This window comes from Eptatretus burgeri, chromosome 4, assembly GCF_056783735.1.
Source record: "Eptatretus burgeri isolate ZD-2024b chromosome 4, Ebu_testis_v1, whole genome shotgun sequence".
Classification (NCBI taxonomy): domain Eukaryota; kingdom Metazoa; phylum Chordata; class Myxini; order Myxiniformes; family Myxinidae; genus Eptatretus; species Eptatretus burgeri.
Genome location: NC_140964.1, coordinates 67,896,612 through 67,911,173, shown reverse-complemented (window position 1 = coordinate 67,911,173; position 14,562 = coordinate 67,896,612). Strand labels below are relative to the sequence as shown.

Sequence of the window (14,562 nt, the reverse complement as noted above, 5' to 3'; positions counted from 1 at the left end):
TGCTCTCATCTCGTGTCTGGTTCTCTGATCTCATCTCGTCACTGGCGCTGGTCTGGTATTTGTTCTCGTCTCGTCGCTGGCCCTGTTCTGGTTCTCTGATCTCATCTTGACCCTGGTCTGCGTCTGGCTGCCCTGCTCCGTCTTTTGGCGACCGGAGCTCCGGGAAGGGGTGGATGTCCAGCCGTGCCCTTGCGGCTAGGTAGCCAGCCGTCCTGACTCCCAGTCGAACTATCCTCCGCGGTTGGAGAGCCGAATAAAGACCATTGGGGTCCATTTCTCTTGGGTGTGAATCTGTGTGTGGGCCCATATATAAGTCAGAATTGTAAAGTGCTTTTGCTTGTACATTGATTTCATTTCTTATAGTCGGTTTAACTCTGCTCTTCCGTGTTCCTTCCCCCCTATTGTAAATAAATATCCATTTGTTGAATGTTTCAGCTCGTTTCTGTCCTTTCCTTCATTGGTTTAGCACGGTGCGTGTTGGGAGAATTAAAAAGGCCATTGCTGCAGTAGTTGTGCATTTGGACCGACGGGACCTTGGTAACCATCCACTTGGGTTACGCACGGGTCGAGCACGGTTACGGCTCGTCCCATTCGAGCTCCGTCGAGGGTGTGAATTCCTCGGTAGCTCGCCACGTGGGTCTTGAGGTATTTTGAAGATTTGCAAATAACTCTGTCCCACGTGGCTGAATTATTAACAATTCACGGTCCTGTAAGGGACCCGTACCTTCGGAGTTATCCGAGGGTAACGATCTGAATTCCGGTATATGTTCGGTATATGTATATGTTGTCTTTAAGAAGATCTGAATTCCGTGATCTGAATTCCGGTATATGTATATGTTCGGTGGAGTCGACTCTGCTGCTCCAGCTAGCGGTCGTGCTCGCAGTCGAACCCGGCCCACAACAGTACCAATCTGGGCGGTTGCTGTCAACAATCTTCTACCTAAAAAAAAAAAAACCGGTCTAACCGGATGGCTGTTTTTTCGGAGACACCATCTCCTGACTGGATGGCCGTTGGCTCCCGAAAGGAGCTCGTCTGCCCTTTGGGAGGTATTGTTTTTTGTCCTGGAGGGGTGTCAGTCACCCTCCCACTGGCGAGCCAGTGAGGGGTGTCGGTTTAGTCGCCGCCAACCCGACCATGCGGCAGGAAGCAGGTTTTTTATTTTTTTATTTTTTTTATTTTGTATACCTTGTTGAGTCTCGTATGAGAGCTAACTGGGTTACATGTTACCAGTGGCAGTCAAGAAACCTGACTGATCTGACAAACATATGTATATGTATGTATATATATATATATATATATATATATATATATATATATATATATATATATATATATATATATATATATATATATATATATATATATACATATATACAGTGGGGAGAACAAGTATTTGATACACTGCCGATTTTGCAGGTTTTCCCACTTACAAAGTACGTAGAGGTCTGTAATTTTTATCATAGGTACACTTCAACTGTGAAAGACGGAATCTAAAACAAAAATCCTGAAAATCACATTGTATGATTTTAAAATAATTATTTTGCATTTTATTGCATGAAATAAGTATTTGATACATCAGAAAAACAGAACTTAATATTTGGTACAGAAACCTTTGTTTGCAATTACAGAGATCAGACGTTTCCTGTAGTTCTTAACCAGGTTTGCACAGACTGCAGCAGGGATTTTGGCCCACTCCTCCATACAGATCTTCTCCAGATCCTTCAGGTTTCGGGGCTGTCACTGGGCAACACAGACTTTCAGCTTCCTCCAAAGATTTTCTATTGGGTTCAGGTCTGGAGACTGGCTAGGCCATTGCAGGACCTTGAGATGCTTCTTACGGAGCCACTCCTAAGTTGCCCTGGCTGTGTGTTTCGGGTCCTTGTCATGCTGGAAGACCCAGCCACGCCCCATCTTCAATGCTGTTGTTGAGGGAAGGAGGTTGTTGGCCAAGATCTCATGATACATGGCCCCATCCATCCTCCCCTCAAGACGATGCAGTCGTCCTGTCCCCTTTGCAGAAAAGCATCCCCAAAGAATGATGTTTCCACCTCCATGCTTCACGGTTGGGATGGTGTTCTTGGGGTTGTACTCATCGTTCTTCTTCCTCCAAACACGGCGAGTGGAGTTTAAACCAAAAAGCTCTATTTTGGTCTCATCAGACCACATGACCTTCTCCCATTCCTCCTCTGGATCATCCAGATGGTCATTGGCAAACTTCAGACGGGCCTGGACATGCGCTGGCTTGAGCAGAGGGACCTTGCGTGTGCTGCAGGATTTTAATCCATGATGGCGTAGTGTGTTACTTATGGTTTTCTTTGATACTGTGGTCCCAGCTCTCTTCAGGTCATTGTCCAGGTCCTGCTGTGTAGTTCTGGGCTGATCCCTCACCTTTCTCATGATCATTGAGGCTCCACGAGGTGAGATCTTGCATGGACCCCCAGACTGAGGCAGATTGACTGTTATCTTGAACTTCTTTCATTTTCTAATAATTGCGCCAACAGTTGATGCCTTCTCACCAAGCTGCTTGCCTATTGTCCTGTAGCCCATCCCAGCCTTGTGCAAGTCTACAATTTTGTCCCTGATGTCCTTAGACAGCTCTCTGGTCTTGCCCATTGTGGAGAGGTTGGAGTCTGATTGATTGAGTGTGGACAGCTGTCTTTTCTGCAGATAACGAGTTCAAACAGGTGCAGTTAATACAGGTAATTAGTGGAGAATGGGAGGGCTTCTTAAAGACAAAACTAACAGGTCTGTAAGAGCCAGAATTCTTACTGGTTGGGAGGTGATCAAATACTTATTTCATGCAATAAAATGCAAATCAATTAATTAAAAATCATACAATGTGATTTTCAGGATTTTTGTTTTAGATTCCGTCTTTCAAAGTTGAAGTGTACCGATGATAAAAATTACAGACCTCGACGTGCTTTGTAAGTGGGAAAACCTGCAAAATCGGCAGTGTATCAAATACTTGTTCTCCCCACTGTATGTGTGTGTATGTATATGTATATGTATATATATATATATATATATATATATATATATATATATATATATATATATATATATATATATATATATATATATTGTTGCGGGGTCAGGGCGAGATGACCACGAGGAGTGGGGGGGGGGGGGAATCTACCTCGGGTTCCCACCAGACTCTCCGGAATTGCAGGCCGTCGCACACGGATAACTCCGTGACTCGGCAGGTCGCTAATCGACTGTGAATGCCGTTAACTCAACTTCGTGACTTAGGGTCCTCCGTTTAATGGAACCGGTTACCTAAAATGGACACGTGATCTAATTACCGGGGGACACGCCGTTGGTACGCCTTCATCAAATCAGATCACCTCACTGGATCAGATGCAGCAGAGCGTAACTGCCTAAGACGTACTTGGCGAGGAAACAGATCGTTGGAGAATAACGTCCCGGCCAGGCTTGGACACGGACCATGTTTGACCAATGAAGGAAAACACAAAAATGAGCTGGGAACATTTCTATACAAAGCATTTATTTACAATCAGTGGGGAAAGGTATGTTCTACAGTGAATATGGTTTATTAATATGTGTAGCAGAGACAGCAAGGAATTTGTGGGGTGCAGCAAAAGGCAAGCAATTTACAAAAGCAGACACACAGGAGACTTATTCCATTATATTTTCTACAACCTTAATTTAAGCTACAACAGGCGCCACATACATTGGGGAGAACAAGTATTTGATACACTGCCGATTTTGCAGGTTTTCCCACTTACAAAGCACGTAGAGGTCTGTAATTTTTATCATAGGTACACTTCAACTGTGAAAGACGGAATCTAAAACAAAAATCCTGAAAATCACATTGTATGATTTTAAAATAATTATTTTGCATTTTATTGCATGAAATAAGTATTTGATACATCAGAAAAACAGAACTTAATATTTGGTACAGAAACCTTTGTTTGCAATTACAGAGATCAGACGTTTCCTGTAGTTCTTAACCAGGTTTGCACAGACTGCAGCAGGGATTTTGGCCCACTCCTCCATACAGATCTTCTCCAGATCCTTCAGGTTTCGGGGCTGTCACTGGGCAACACAGACTTTCAGCTCCCTCCAAAGATTTTCTATTGGGTTCAGGTCTGGAGACTGGCTAGGCCATTGCAGGACCTTGAGATGCTTCTTACGGAGCCACTCCTAAGTTGCCCTGGCTGTGTGTTTCGGGTCCTTGTCATGCTGGAAGACCCAGCCACGCCCCATCTTCAATGCTGTTGTTGAGGGAAGGAGGTTGTTGGCCAAGATCTCATGATACATGGCCCCATCCATCCTCCCCTCAAGACGATGCAGTCGTCCTGTCCCCTTTGCAGAAAAGCATCCCCAAAGAATGATGTTTCCACCTCCATGCTTCACGGTTGGGATGGTGTTCTTGGGGTTGTACTCATCGTTCTTCTTCCTCCAAACACGGCGAGTGGAGTTTAAAGCAAAAAGCTCTATTTTGGTCTCATCAGACCACATGACCTTCTCCCATTCCTCCTCTGGATCATCCAGATGGTCATTGGCAAACTTCAGACGGGCCTGGACATGCGCTGGCTTGAGCAGAGGGACCTTGCGTGTGCTGCAGGATTTTAATCCATGATGGCGTAGTGTGTTACTTATGGTTTTCTTTGATACTGTGGTCCCAGCTCTCTTCAGGTCATTGTCCAGGTCCTGCTGTGTAGTTCTGGGCTGATCCCTCACCTTTCTCATGATCATTGAGGCTCCACGAGGTGAGATCTTGCATGGACCCCCAGACTGAGGCAGATTGACTGTTATCTTGAACTTCTTTCATTTTCTAATAATTGCGCCAACAGTTGATGCCTTCTCACCAAGCTGCTTGCCTATTGTCCTGTAGCCCATCCCAGCCTTGTGCAAGTCTACAATTTTGTCCCTGATGTCCTTAGACAGCTCTCTGGTCTTGCCCATTGTGGAGAGGTTGGAGTCTGATTGATTGAGTGTGGACAGCTGTCTTTTCTGCAGATAACGAGTTCAAACAGGTGCAGTTAATACAGGTAATTAGTGGAGAATGGGAGGGCTTCTTAAAGACAAAACTAACAGGTCTGTAAGAGCCAGAATTCTTACTGGTTGGGAGGTGATCAAATACTTATTTCATGCAATAAAATGCAAATCAATTAATTAAAAATCATACAATGTGATTTTCAGGATTTTTGTTTTAGATTCCGTCTTTCAAAGTTGAAGTGTACCGATGATAAAAATTACAGACCTCGACGTGCTTTGTAAGTGGGAAAACCTGCAAAATCGGCAGTGTATCAAATACTTGTTCTCCCCACTGTATGTGTGTGTATGTATATGTATATGTATATGTATATATATATATATATATATATATATATATATATATATATATATATATATATATATATATATATTGTTGCGGGGTCAGGGCGAGATGACCACGAGGAGTGGGGGGGGGGGGGAATCTACCTCGGGTTCCCACCAGACTCTCCGGAATTGCAGGCCGTCGCACACGGATAACTCCGTGACTCGGCAGGTCGCTAATCGACTGTGAATGCCGTTAACTCAACTTCGTGACTTAGGGTCCTCCGTTTAATGGAACCGGTTACCTAAAATGGACACGTGATCTAATTACCGGGGGACACGCCGTTGGTACGCCTTCATCAAATCAGATCACCTCACTGGATCAGATGCAGCAGAGCGTAACTGCCTAAGACGTACTTGGCGAGGAAACAGATCGTTGGAGAATAACGTCCCGGCCAGGCTTGGACACGGACCATGTTTGACCAATGAAGGAAAACACAAAAATGAGCTGGGAACATTTCTATACAAAGCATTTATTTACAATCAGTGGGGAAAGGTATGTTCTACAGTGAATATGGTTTATTAATATGTGTAGCAGAGACAGCAAGGAATTTGTGGGGTGCAGCAAAAGGCAAGCAATTTACAAAAGCAGACACACAGGAGACTTATTCCATTATATTTTCTACAACCTTAATTTAAGCTACAACAGGCGCCACATACATTGGGGAGAACAAGTATTTGATACACTGCCGATTTTGCAGGTTTTCCCACTTACAAAGCACGTAGAGGTCTGTAATTTTTATCATAGGTACACTTCAACTGTGAAAGACGGAATCTAAAACAAAAATCCTGAAAATCACATTGTATGGTTTTTAAATAATTAATTTGTATTTCATTGCATGAAATAAGTATTTGATACATCAGAAAAACAGAACTTAATATTTGGTACAGAAACCTTTGTTTGCAATTACAGAGATCAGACGTTTCCTATAGTTCTTCACCAGGTTTGCACAGACTGCAGCAGGGATTTTGGCCCACTCCTCCATACAGATCTTCTCCAGATCCTTCAGGTTTCGGGGCTGTCGCTGAGCAACACAGACTTTCAGTTCCCTCCAAAGATTTTCTATTGGGTTCAGGTCTGGAGACTGGCTAGGCCACTCCAGGACCTTGAGATGCTTCTTACGGAGCCACTCCTAAGTTGCCCTGGCTGTGTGTTTCGGGTCCTTGTCATGCTGGAAGACCCAGCCACGCCCCATCTTCAATGCTCTTGTTGAGGGAAGGAGGTTGTTGGCCAAGATCTCGCGATACATGGCCCCATCCATCCTCCCCTCAATATGGTGCAGTCGTCCTGTCCCCTTTGCAGAAAAGCATCCCCAAAGAATGATGTTTCCGCCTCCATGCTTCACGGTTGGGATTGTGTTCTTGGGGTTGTACTCATCGTTCTTCTTCCTCCAAACACGGCGAGTGGAGTTTAAACCAAAAAGCTCTATTTTGATCTCATCAGACCACATGACCTTTTCCCATTCCTCCTCTGGATCATCCAGATGGTCATTGGCAAACTTCAGACGGGCCTGGACATGCGCTGGCTTGAGCAGAGGGACCTTGCGTGCGCTGCAGGATTTTAATCCATGACGGCGTAGTGTGTTACTTATAGTTTTCTTTGATACTGTGGTCCCAGCTCTCTTCAGGTCATTGACCAGGTCTTGCTGTGTAGTTCAGGGCTGATCCCTCACCTTTCTCATGATCATTGAGGCTCCACGAGGTGAGATCTTGCATGGAGCCCCAGACCGAGGGAGATTGACTGTTATCTTAAACTTCTTTCATTTTCTAATAATTGCGCCAACAGTTGTTGCCTTCTCACCAAGCTGCTTGCCTATTGTCCTGTAGCCCATCCCAACCTTGTGCAAGTCTACAATTTTGTCCCTGATGTCCTTAGACAGCTCTCTGGTCTTGCCCATTGTGGAGAGGTTGGAGTCTGATTGATTGAGTGTGGACAGCTGTCTTTTCTGCAGATAACGAGTTCAAACAGGTGCAGTTAATACAGGTAATGAGTGGAGAATGGGAGGGCTTCTTAAAGACAAAACTAACAGGTCTGTGAGAGCTGGAATTCTTACTGGTTGGTCGGTGATAAAATACTTATTTCATGCAATAAAATGCAAATTAATTATTTGAAAATCATACAATGTGATTTTCAGGATTTTTGTTTTAGATTCCGTCTTTCACAGTTGAAGTGTACCGATGATAAAAATTACAGACCTCGACGTGCTTTGTAAGTGGGAAAACCTGCAAAATCGGCAGTGTATCAAATACTTGTTCTCCCCACTGTATATACACACACACAGTCCCGATGAAGATTAGTTAGCCAGAAGGAAGGAGAGCAGATGAGAACTAACGGCCTCTCAATACCTGGCGCAGTCTGCCGATCGCATAGCCCAGTACGCTTTGGGGGATGCTCCGCTTGAGTGATCCCACCTTAAGAGTCGGCGTGTTATCTCTTGCTTGATCACTTTGCCTGGGCTTGTGGAAATGCATGCTCCGCACTTGTCCAGAAGAACGTTTTTCGCACATCAACCCTAAGTGTAGATGCAGCGAAAGGCAGACAACGAGGTGCAGTGAAGAGAGGATGGAGCAGAGAGGCAGAGACAGTGCGAGGGAAGGCAGGAGAGAGAGGGCGGACAGCTTCGTGATCTGCCTTTTATAAGCCCCGGGCGAAAGGTGGGGCAACGACCCGAAGTGACGCGCTGTCATTCGAATCGTGTCCTTCCATTGGATCTTGGACCTGCCCTGCCAGGTTCCTGGGGCTGGAAGTGGCCTCATTCATACCCTAACTAGGGCCAGAAGTGGCCGAACTCCTGGGTCGTGTTCTGGCGACTGGACGAGGGTCGTGTCGGTCCCACATGCCTGTTCAGGGCACCCCCGCCGAGCTGCGGTTGGTGCTGTTCACGTGCTTGGCCCGTCCCCGCACCACGTGGTCCAAGTGGCCTGATCCACGCAGCACGCTCGTTTGGTGGCAACTTGCATCGACGCATGGAGATTTGAGACGCGGGGTGATTTTTCCTGTGTGCGGGAGATATTGTTGGTCGAGGTGGTGCTTCTGCTGAGCGGAGGTTGAGCAAGGTGAGACGCATTGTAAATTGGCGCGTAGATTCAAATGAAAGGGCGCTCCATGCGCATCCTGTACAGTGTAGGTGGAAAGTTTCTCCTCGTTGTCATTTTCAGAGGCAGCTGCCTGGTTGCGGTGCCTACTTTGCTTTGCATCATTGATAAAAGGAAAGGGTTGGAATGAAAATCTGGATTGAATGGCAGATGGAGATACAATTAGACCTAGCTATCAGACCCACGCAACGCACTTCGTCCCGTGAACCCATTGGACATGAGGGGAAGATCTGACTGCACTAATACTGATGAAATAACTGCCTGGGGATCACTGTATGTCGGGTGCCGTTGCCTTAAAGGCATGCGGTTTCGCCGAACCACAACTATATATATATATATATATTTGTATTGAAATATAATAAATTGCTGTCGCAGCACCGCCATAACAAAATGACCGTCAGTAACAAAATGATGTGTTTTTGTAAACCATCGTGTGTTGTCTTTGTGCCAAGTACGAATAAAATCGGTACATACTTGTCCGAGTTGTGGTTGTGGACGCACTCACATATACACGAAAAGCGAGACCAAAAACCATAAGCCCCCATTTCAGACTAACAGCAATGGGGGCTAATAAAGGTTTAAAGGTGTATAAATTAATTCCAGGTTTTATCGCCATTTTACCCGGTGTCTATTACATCACCCAATCAAACATGTTATATTTGTTCTTCATGCCTGTTGGTTGTGTCCTTTATGATTTCTTTTGAAACAGTAAGTTTTCTGTTTGGAATGATTTTAAATTTTGTTTGACTGCCAGGCAGGCAGACAGAATTTTTTTTTTTTATCTCAATCGAGTTGTATACTTGAACATTGAACTCTCTCGTTTGTTGTGGGGTAAGTACGTACTCCATGTAGTCATTTACTGGTTTCCATCCCAAATTGTGCCCTTCTTCCTGTGTGCCTTGGTGTACATTGAACTATACCTGTGTAGCATTTATTGCAGTTATTGTTTACATCATTATTACATTGTTAATTGTGAATGTGGAGTTGCCTTCTTTCTCAGTCTTGGTGGGAAAAGGGCTGCTGGCATCGTAAAACCATTTATTTTGACACTGATTGGGGTCACCTGATTGTTCTTGTCCCTTAGTTTTAATTTGGCCTCACGTTCAGTAATCTTGGGGCTTAGCCCAACCAGACCCAGGGTTGTCACAACACTGATTGGGGCTTCCGACAAGTGAAGGAAAGAATGAACAGGAAAAGAGTGGGGGTTGGGGGGGGAGTGATAACCTGCAGGGAAGAGATTTGGCTTCGGGAGTATTGAATGGGGTAGAAAAGATTGTGGGTAGGAAATGGGGATGGGGGATGTGGGGGGTGGGGGGTGTTACTTACAGAACTGAGTGAGGAGTGCGATTCAACTGTCTGCTGAAGGTAGTTACACAAACATAAATCTAAGTTTTCATCTTAATGTTTTCATGAAGTTTTGATCAAACATAGCGTTTCAGAAGTTTTGACCCCAATGTGTTCTATTTAGGTCCTTCTCATTTGAAGCAGGGGGAAAGACCTTCTCACTAACTCCTGACATGGTGGGAGTCAAACGATTTCAGAAAACGCTGCATGGTGAGTTTATTCGAGCACGTGGTTGAAATGCTTCTGTCAGAGTCAAAGTTAAGGACTGCTGTAAATATTGGTGTCTGAAACTGTTTGAGGTCTTTGGTGTACACACCTTGTGTGTTGCACAGGGACCTGTAGATGGAATTTGGTAAGTGTGATTCAGGATGACTTTTAAAATCTCTTTTTATACTGTTCTTCATTTCATTTTTTACTGAATGGCTGCCACTATAACTGTTGTTGCTGTGATACAGTTCAGGAAGTGGTGCCCAACGTAGTGGAACCATCATTTGGTATCGGGCGTATCATGTACACCGTCTTTGAGCACAGCTTCAACATTCGGCCGGGCAGCGAGCAACGCACGGTACAACACTAATGTCACCGATGGGGCCTCGATATTAAATGATGATCAACGTGATGTTCGTCAAGTTGGTTGTGCTTAATCGTGCGACTGCTTCTCAGATTACCTTTGTCTTTGTTTTTCTTTTCCATTGACCGTTGCTCGATATGCAAAGTTCTTCTCCTTCCCGCCAGTGGTGGCTCCCTATAAATGTTCGGTGCTGCCATTGAGTCAGAACCCTGAGTTCACACCCTTCGTCAAGTCACTCTGTGAGTTTTGAGCATTCCTAGTGGCTGAGGCACGGAATTTTTTTTTTGGGGGGGGGGGGGTAATCTTCTTAAAAGGAACATTGATTTTTTTTTGGGGGGGGGTCATCTTCTTAAAAGGAACATTGATTTTTTTGGGGGAGGGTGGCGAAGAGATAACGGTTTTGAATCTACTTTCCACAATCTCGTCTTTTCTCATTTCGGCTTCGATTTGATGTATCCATGACGGTATGATGTATTGTACTCGTTTACCTTCCCGTAGCTGAGGCTCTCACTCGGCACGGAGTTTCACACAAAGTCGACGATTCGTCCGGCTCTATTGGCCGACGCTATGCACGCACCGATGAGATTGGCATCGCCTTTGGCATCACCGTCGACTTTGACTCTGTGAACACGACTCCTCACACGGCCACACTTCGAGACCGGGACTCTATGAGGCAGATCCGCATGGAGGTCAGTCACGTTCACCAAAGAAATGCATGACGTTTGAAGGGTTTGTTGAAGTGATAAAAGCATTGAGGTTTGAAATTTTGAGTACGAGGGAAAACGCTGCTCTTTTTTTAACAACCACTTAGCTTTATTGTAGCCTGGTGTTGGCTTAGTGGTTAGGGTGGCTGGCTTAGGATCTTAGGGTCCTGAGTTCAAGCCCCGTTGGTCGCCGAATTAACACGAGGTGGGGTTGACTCAGTCTGTCATCCTTCAGAGGTTGGTGAAATGAGTACCTGGTACTGGTAGAGGAGCACAACATCAGCGGCACAGCCGCGCTTCCAAGAAATTATAGCTACCCGACAGCCAAGCTGCCATACACAAGAACAGAACACTTTTATTGTGCCTTTGTAGCATCTTGGGTATGTTGTGAAGATAAAACAAAAGCAAACGTTGAAAGAAAAAAAGAACCGAGCATGACTATACCTGACCATTGTCACATGTTTTTCGCTTTTACATCAACAGAACTGGAACGGCACGCGGTAGAGCGCATACCAAGCTGAACAGCTTATGTTTTGTCGCCCACTGATAGGCTGGAATTGCATCTGCACCTTCACCAAAATCTGATCAGCTTGTTCTTGTCACCTACCCAACACATCCACCATGTTTAGTCATAAATTAATCCATCCCCAACTTTTTGAAATACTACGCCATATATCATTTTTAGCCCCATCTCTCAATGATCACTTTATAAATCCTGGGATCTTCACCAAAATCTAATTAATTCATTCATATCACACACCCAATTCACTCACCAAGATCCGTCCATAACATTTTGAGATATCCCTTTCACAGAGAAACAAACAAGAGTGAAAAGATAACCTCCATCCACCTTTTGGTGGCAGAGGTAAAATGCACACAAAAATATAAGCATTTGCAGCTTAAGTGAATTTTCCAATAATTTCTACGGGGGCAGCCGTGTCTCACCGATGATTACCTGTGAAACTCTTTGCATTCTTGAGCATTCACTATTGGCTGCGAAATGAACATGTGAAATCATAGGTCTCCAAGCTTGGAGGCAAGAAACAGCTGCTTCGATGGACATCATTGGTAAATTCCAATCAGTGAACTTCTCAACCTACATCTCCACTCAATGTATGTCGTCCTTCCTGGACCTGGTATTGACCAACTGTTGATGTCTCGAGCTTTCACCAAAATCCTCTCACCTCTTCTCGTAGATGATGTAGTGCCCCAAGGCAGCATATTGGAGCCCAACCATTTTCCTAGTATACCTTAATGACCTCTCTAATGTTCTTGAAAAACCCTCTTCTTCTTTTTTTTGTCCTCTTTACAGAGGTCTCCACATTATGCTTTATGATTCCACGTCTCACTGGCAGGCCAGCAGTGGTGGATTCCCTTGCTACTAACACGGAAAGGATCAGAATGTGGTCTTGACCCTTGGAACATGTCTTTCAATTCCAGAAAATCTGTGTCACCCTGTCTCTCTGGAAGCATCGTCGACACAAATCCATTTATCTGTTTCCACAATCGATCCCTGGAAGGCAGTGTCTCTAATTTCTCAGCCCCGCCTGCAGCTTTGACCTTTCCTGAACAGACCACCTATCAAAGCTAGCCTCCAAAGACAGCCGCAGATTGGGCATTCTCCATTGTGTCAAGTCGTTGCTTCATAAATATGAACTTGCAGCTTGCAACTTGCATGGCCTTTTACCATTGTTCACTGGAGTACGATCCCATATGAGTACTGGAGGACTCTCTCCTGATTCTCCACACCTGTCAGTTGATTCCGGATGCTGTGGAATCCAGAGCTGTCAGCATCATTTACATCTCCTACAAAGAAGAAGCATCGGGCCTGCTGCTTAATCTCGTCACAAACAGATTGGTGGCTCTTCTGTTTTCTACCACCTCCCCTGAGGTCTTCCTCCTTATACTTTTCACTGCTCCTCCACCCTTCCAGGTTACACTTGGTTTTTTTTTCCAGGAGCATACCATCACTTTAAGTCCTCCTCTGTCCCTCACAGTTCGTTTTTTTTTATCCCCCGCCGCGTGGTGGAAGGGGGATATTGTTGTCACCCAGGGCGTCCGGCTGTCCGTCCGTCCGTCCGTCCGGGCGTCAACATTTATAGCTGTGAGTGCGATAACTCATAAACTGCTCGCCATATCGATTTGAAATTGGGGTCACACATGAACCACCTGAAAAGGAAGAACCCTATTGATTTTTGGCGTGGCCGGATCCAACATGGCCGACTGAGGCGGCCATCTTGAAAAAAAAATTTTTTGCCATATCGATTTGAAATTTGGGTCACACATGAACCACCTGAAAAGGAAGAACCATATTGATTTTGTGCGTGGCTGGATCCAAGATGGCCGACTGGGGTGGCCATCTTGAAAAAATTTTTTTGTAATAAATGGAAAACCGCTTTTCTGATTTCAATTATTTTTGGTTACTACGTTCCTCACCCCTGGGGAACTTTTTCGAGATGATGACCAAATGGTGTCTTGTTTCCAATTCACCTCCCTCGTTATCTGGAATATGTATGACCTTTTTCATTTAATGGCAGGGGATTCCCCATATCTGATGGTATATTTAAAATCCCCATTCATCCCCCTCACTCCCCCAACCAGACGCCAATTATTTATTTGCTGTTTCCTTCCATCTTCTCTCTCTCCTCTTGTTCATTCATCTTCTAACCTACCTTTAATTACTTTATATAACCTACCCTCTGTCACATTGCTCTTCCATGAGCCTAGGCTTTGTGAAAGAAAAAAAAATCTTGTAAGTTCCTTTTTTTTTCACAACAGCACGTAAAATGAAAATATTTGATGATGTGATCGAGTAATTCTGAGTGTTGGAAATTTCAGTTCGGTTTCATATTGGCATAACGATGGTTTGTGGCGTTGATGTAAAGTGCAGATTTGATGCTTGAGCGCTTGCTCTGTAAACATTGCAGATTTCTGAGTTGCCAGGAGTTGTGAGGGACCTGTCAAATGAGCTGCTGTCATGGGCCGAAGTGGAGAAGCGTTACCCAATATTTGTCGGACAACAAACGGCAAAGAAGGAGTTGGAGGAGTGAACTGAATATAAACCGGCTCCACTTCATCTTGTGTTGGGATACGTTTTATGGTTCGGTGTCCAAGAATGTTTGTAGCAGCAAAATGAAGTGCTGCCACTTAAAAGAAGCCTCCAAAAGGCTCCATACTTTCCAACAGAAAGGAAGCCGTCGTAATGCGAGTTTTCTTTCTGAGATCATAAAAGCAGTCGAGGTTTAAAAAGTCGACGCACTTTTTGGGCACCAATGGAATTTAGCTTTGTCTCTCTTATCATGACCAATAAAGCTGTAAAGATGAAACTTGTCAATGCATGTGTTTGTCCACTGCTTCTCTGCTGTCTTTGTGCTTTTTGGTTGTCGTGGTCGTAATGTTCCTCTGACAGTTTTCAGGATGAAAACCTGACTCTGGATGTGTACCAGGATTATATGCGACGGCGTGAATAATTGCTGCGGTGGCCCCTGATAGGACAGTCTGCC

At 44.7% G+C, this 14,562-nt stretch overlaps 1 protein-coding gene across 1 annotated transcript in view; it reads left to right on the top strand.

Moving 5' to 3' along the window:
• The window catches only part of GARS1 (glycyl-tRNA synthetase 1), a 52,718-nt gene extending 38,325 nt beyond the window's left edge, over positions 1 to 14,393 (top strand). The window contains exons 13-17 of the mRNA XM_085878546.1: positions 9,909 to 9,994; positions 10,240 to 10,349; positions 10,501 to 10,594; positions 10,854 to 11,044; positions 13,987 to 14,393. Coding sequence (XP_085734672.1) covers positions 9,909 to 9,994; positions 10,240 to 10,349; positions 10,501 to 10,594; positions 10,854 to 11,044; positions 13,987 to 14,109 — 604 coding nt within the window. The 3' untranslated portion in view covers positions 14,110 to 14,393. The remainder of the gene's footprint in view (positions 1 to 9,908; positions 9,995 to 10,239; positions 10,350 to 10,500; positions 10,595 to 10,853; positions 11,045 to 13,986) is intronic.
• Positions 14,394 to 14,562: the final 169 nt, after the last annotated feature.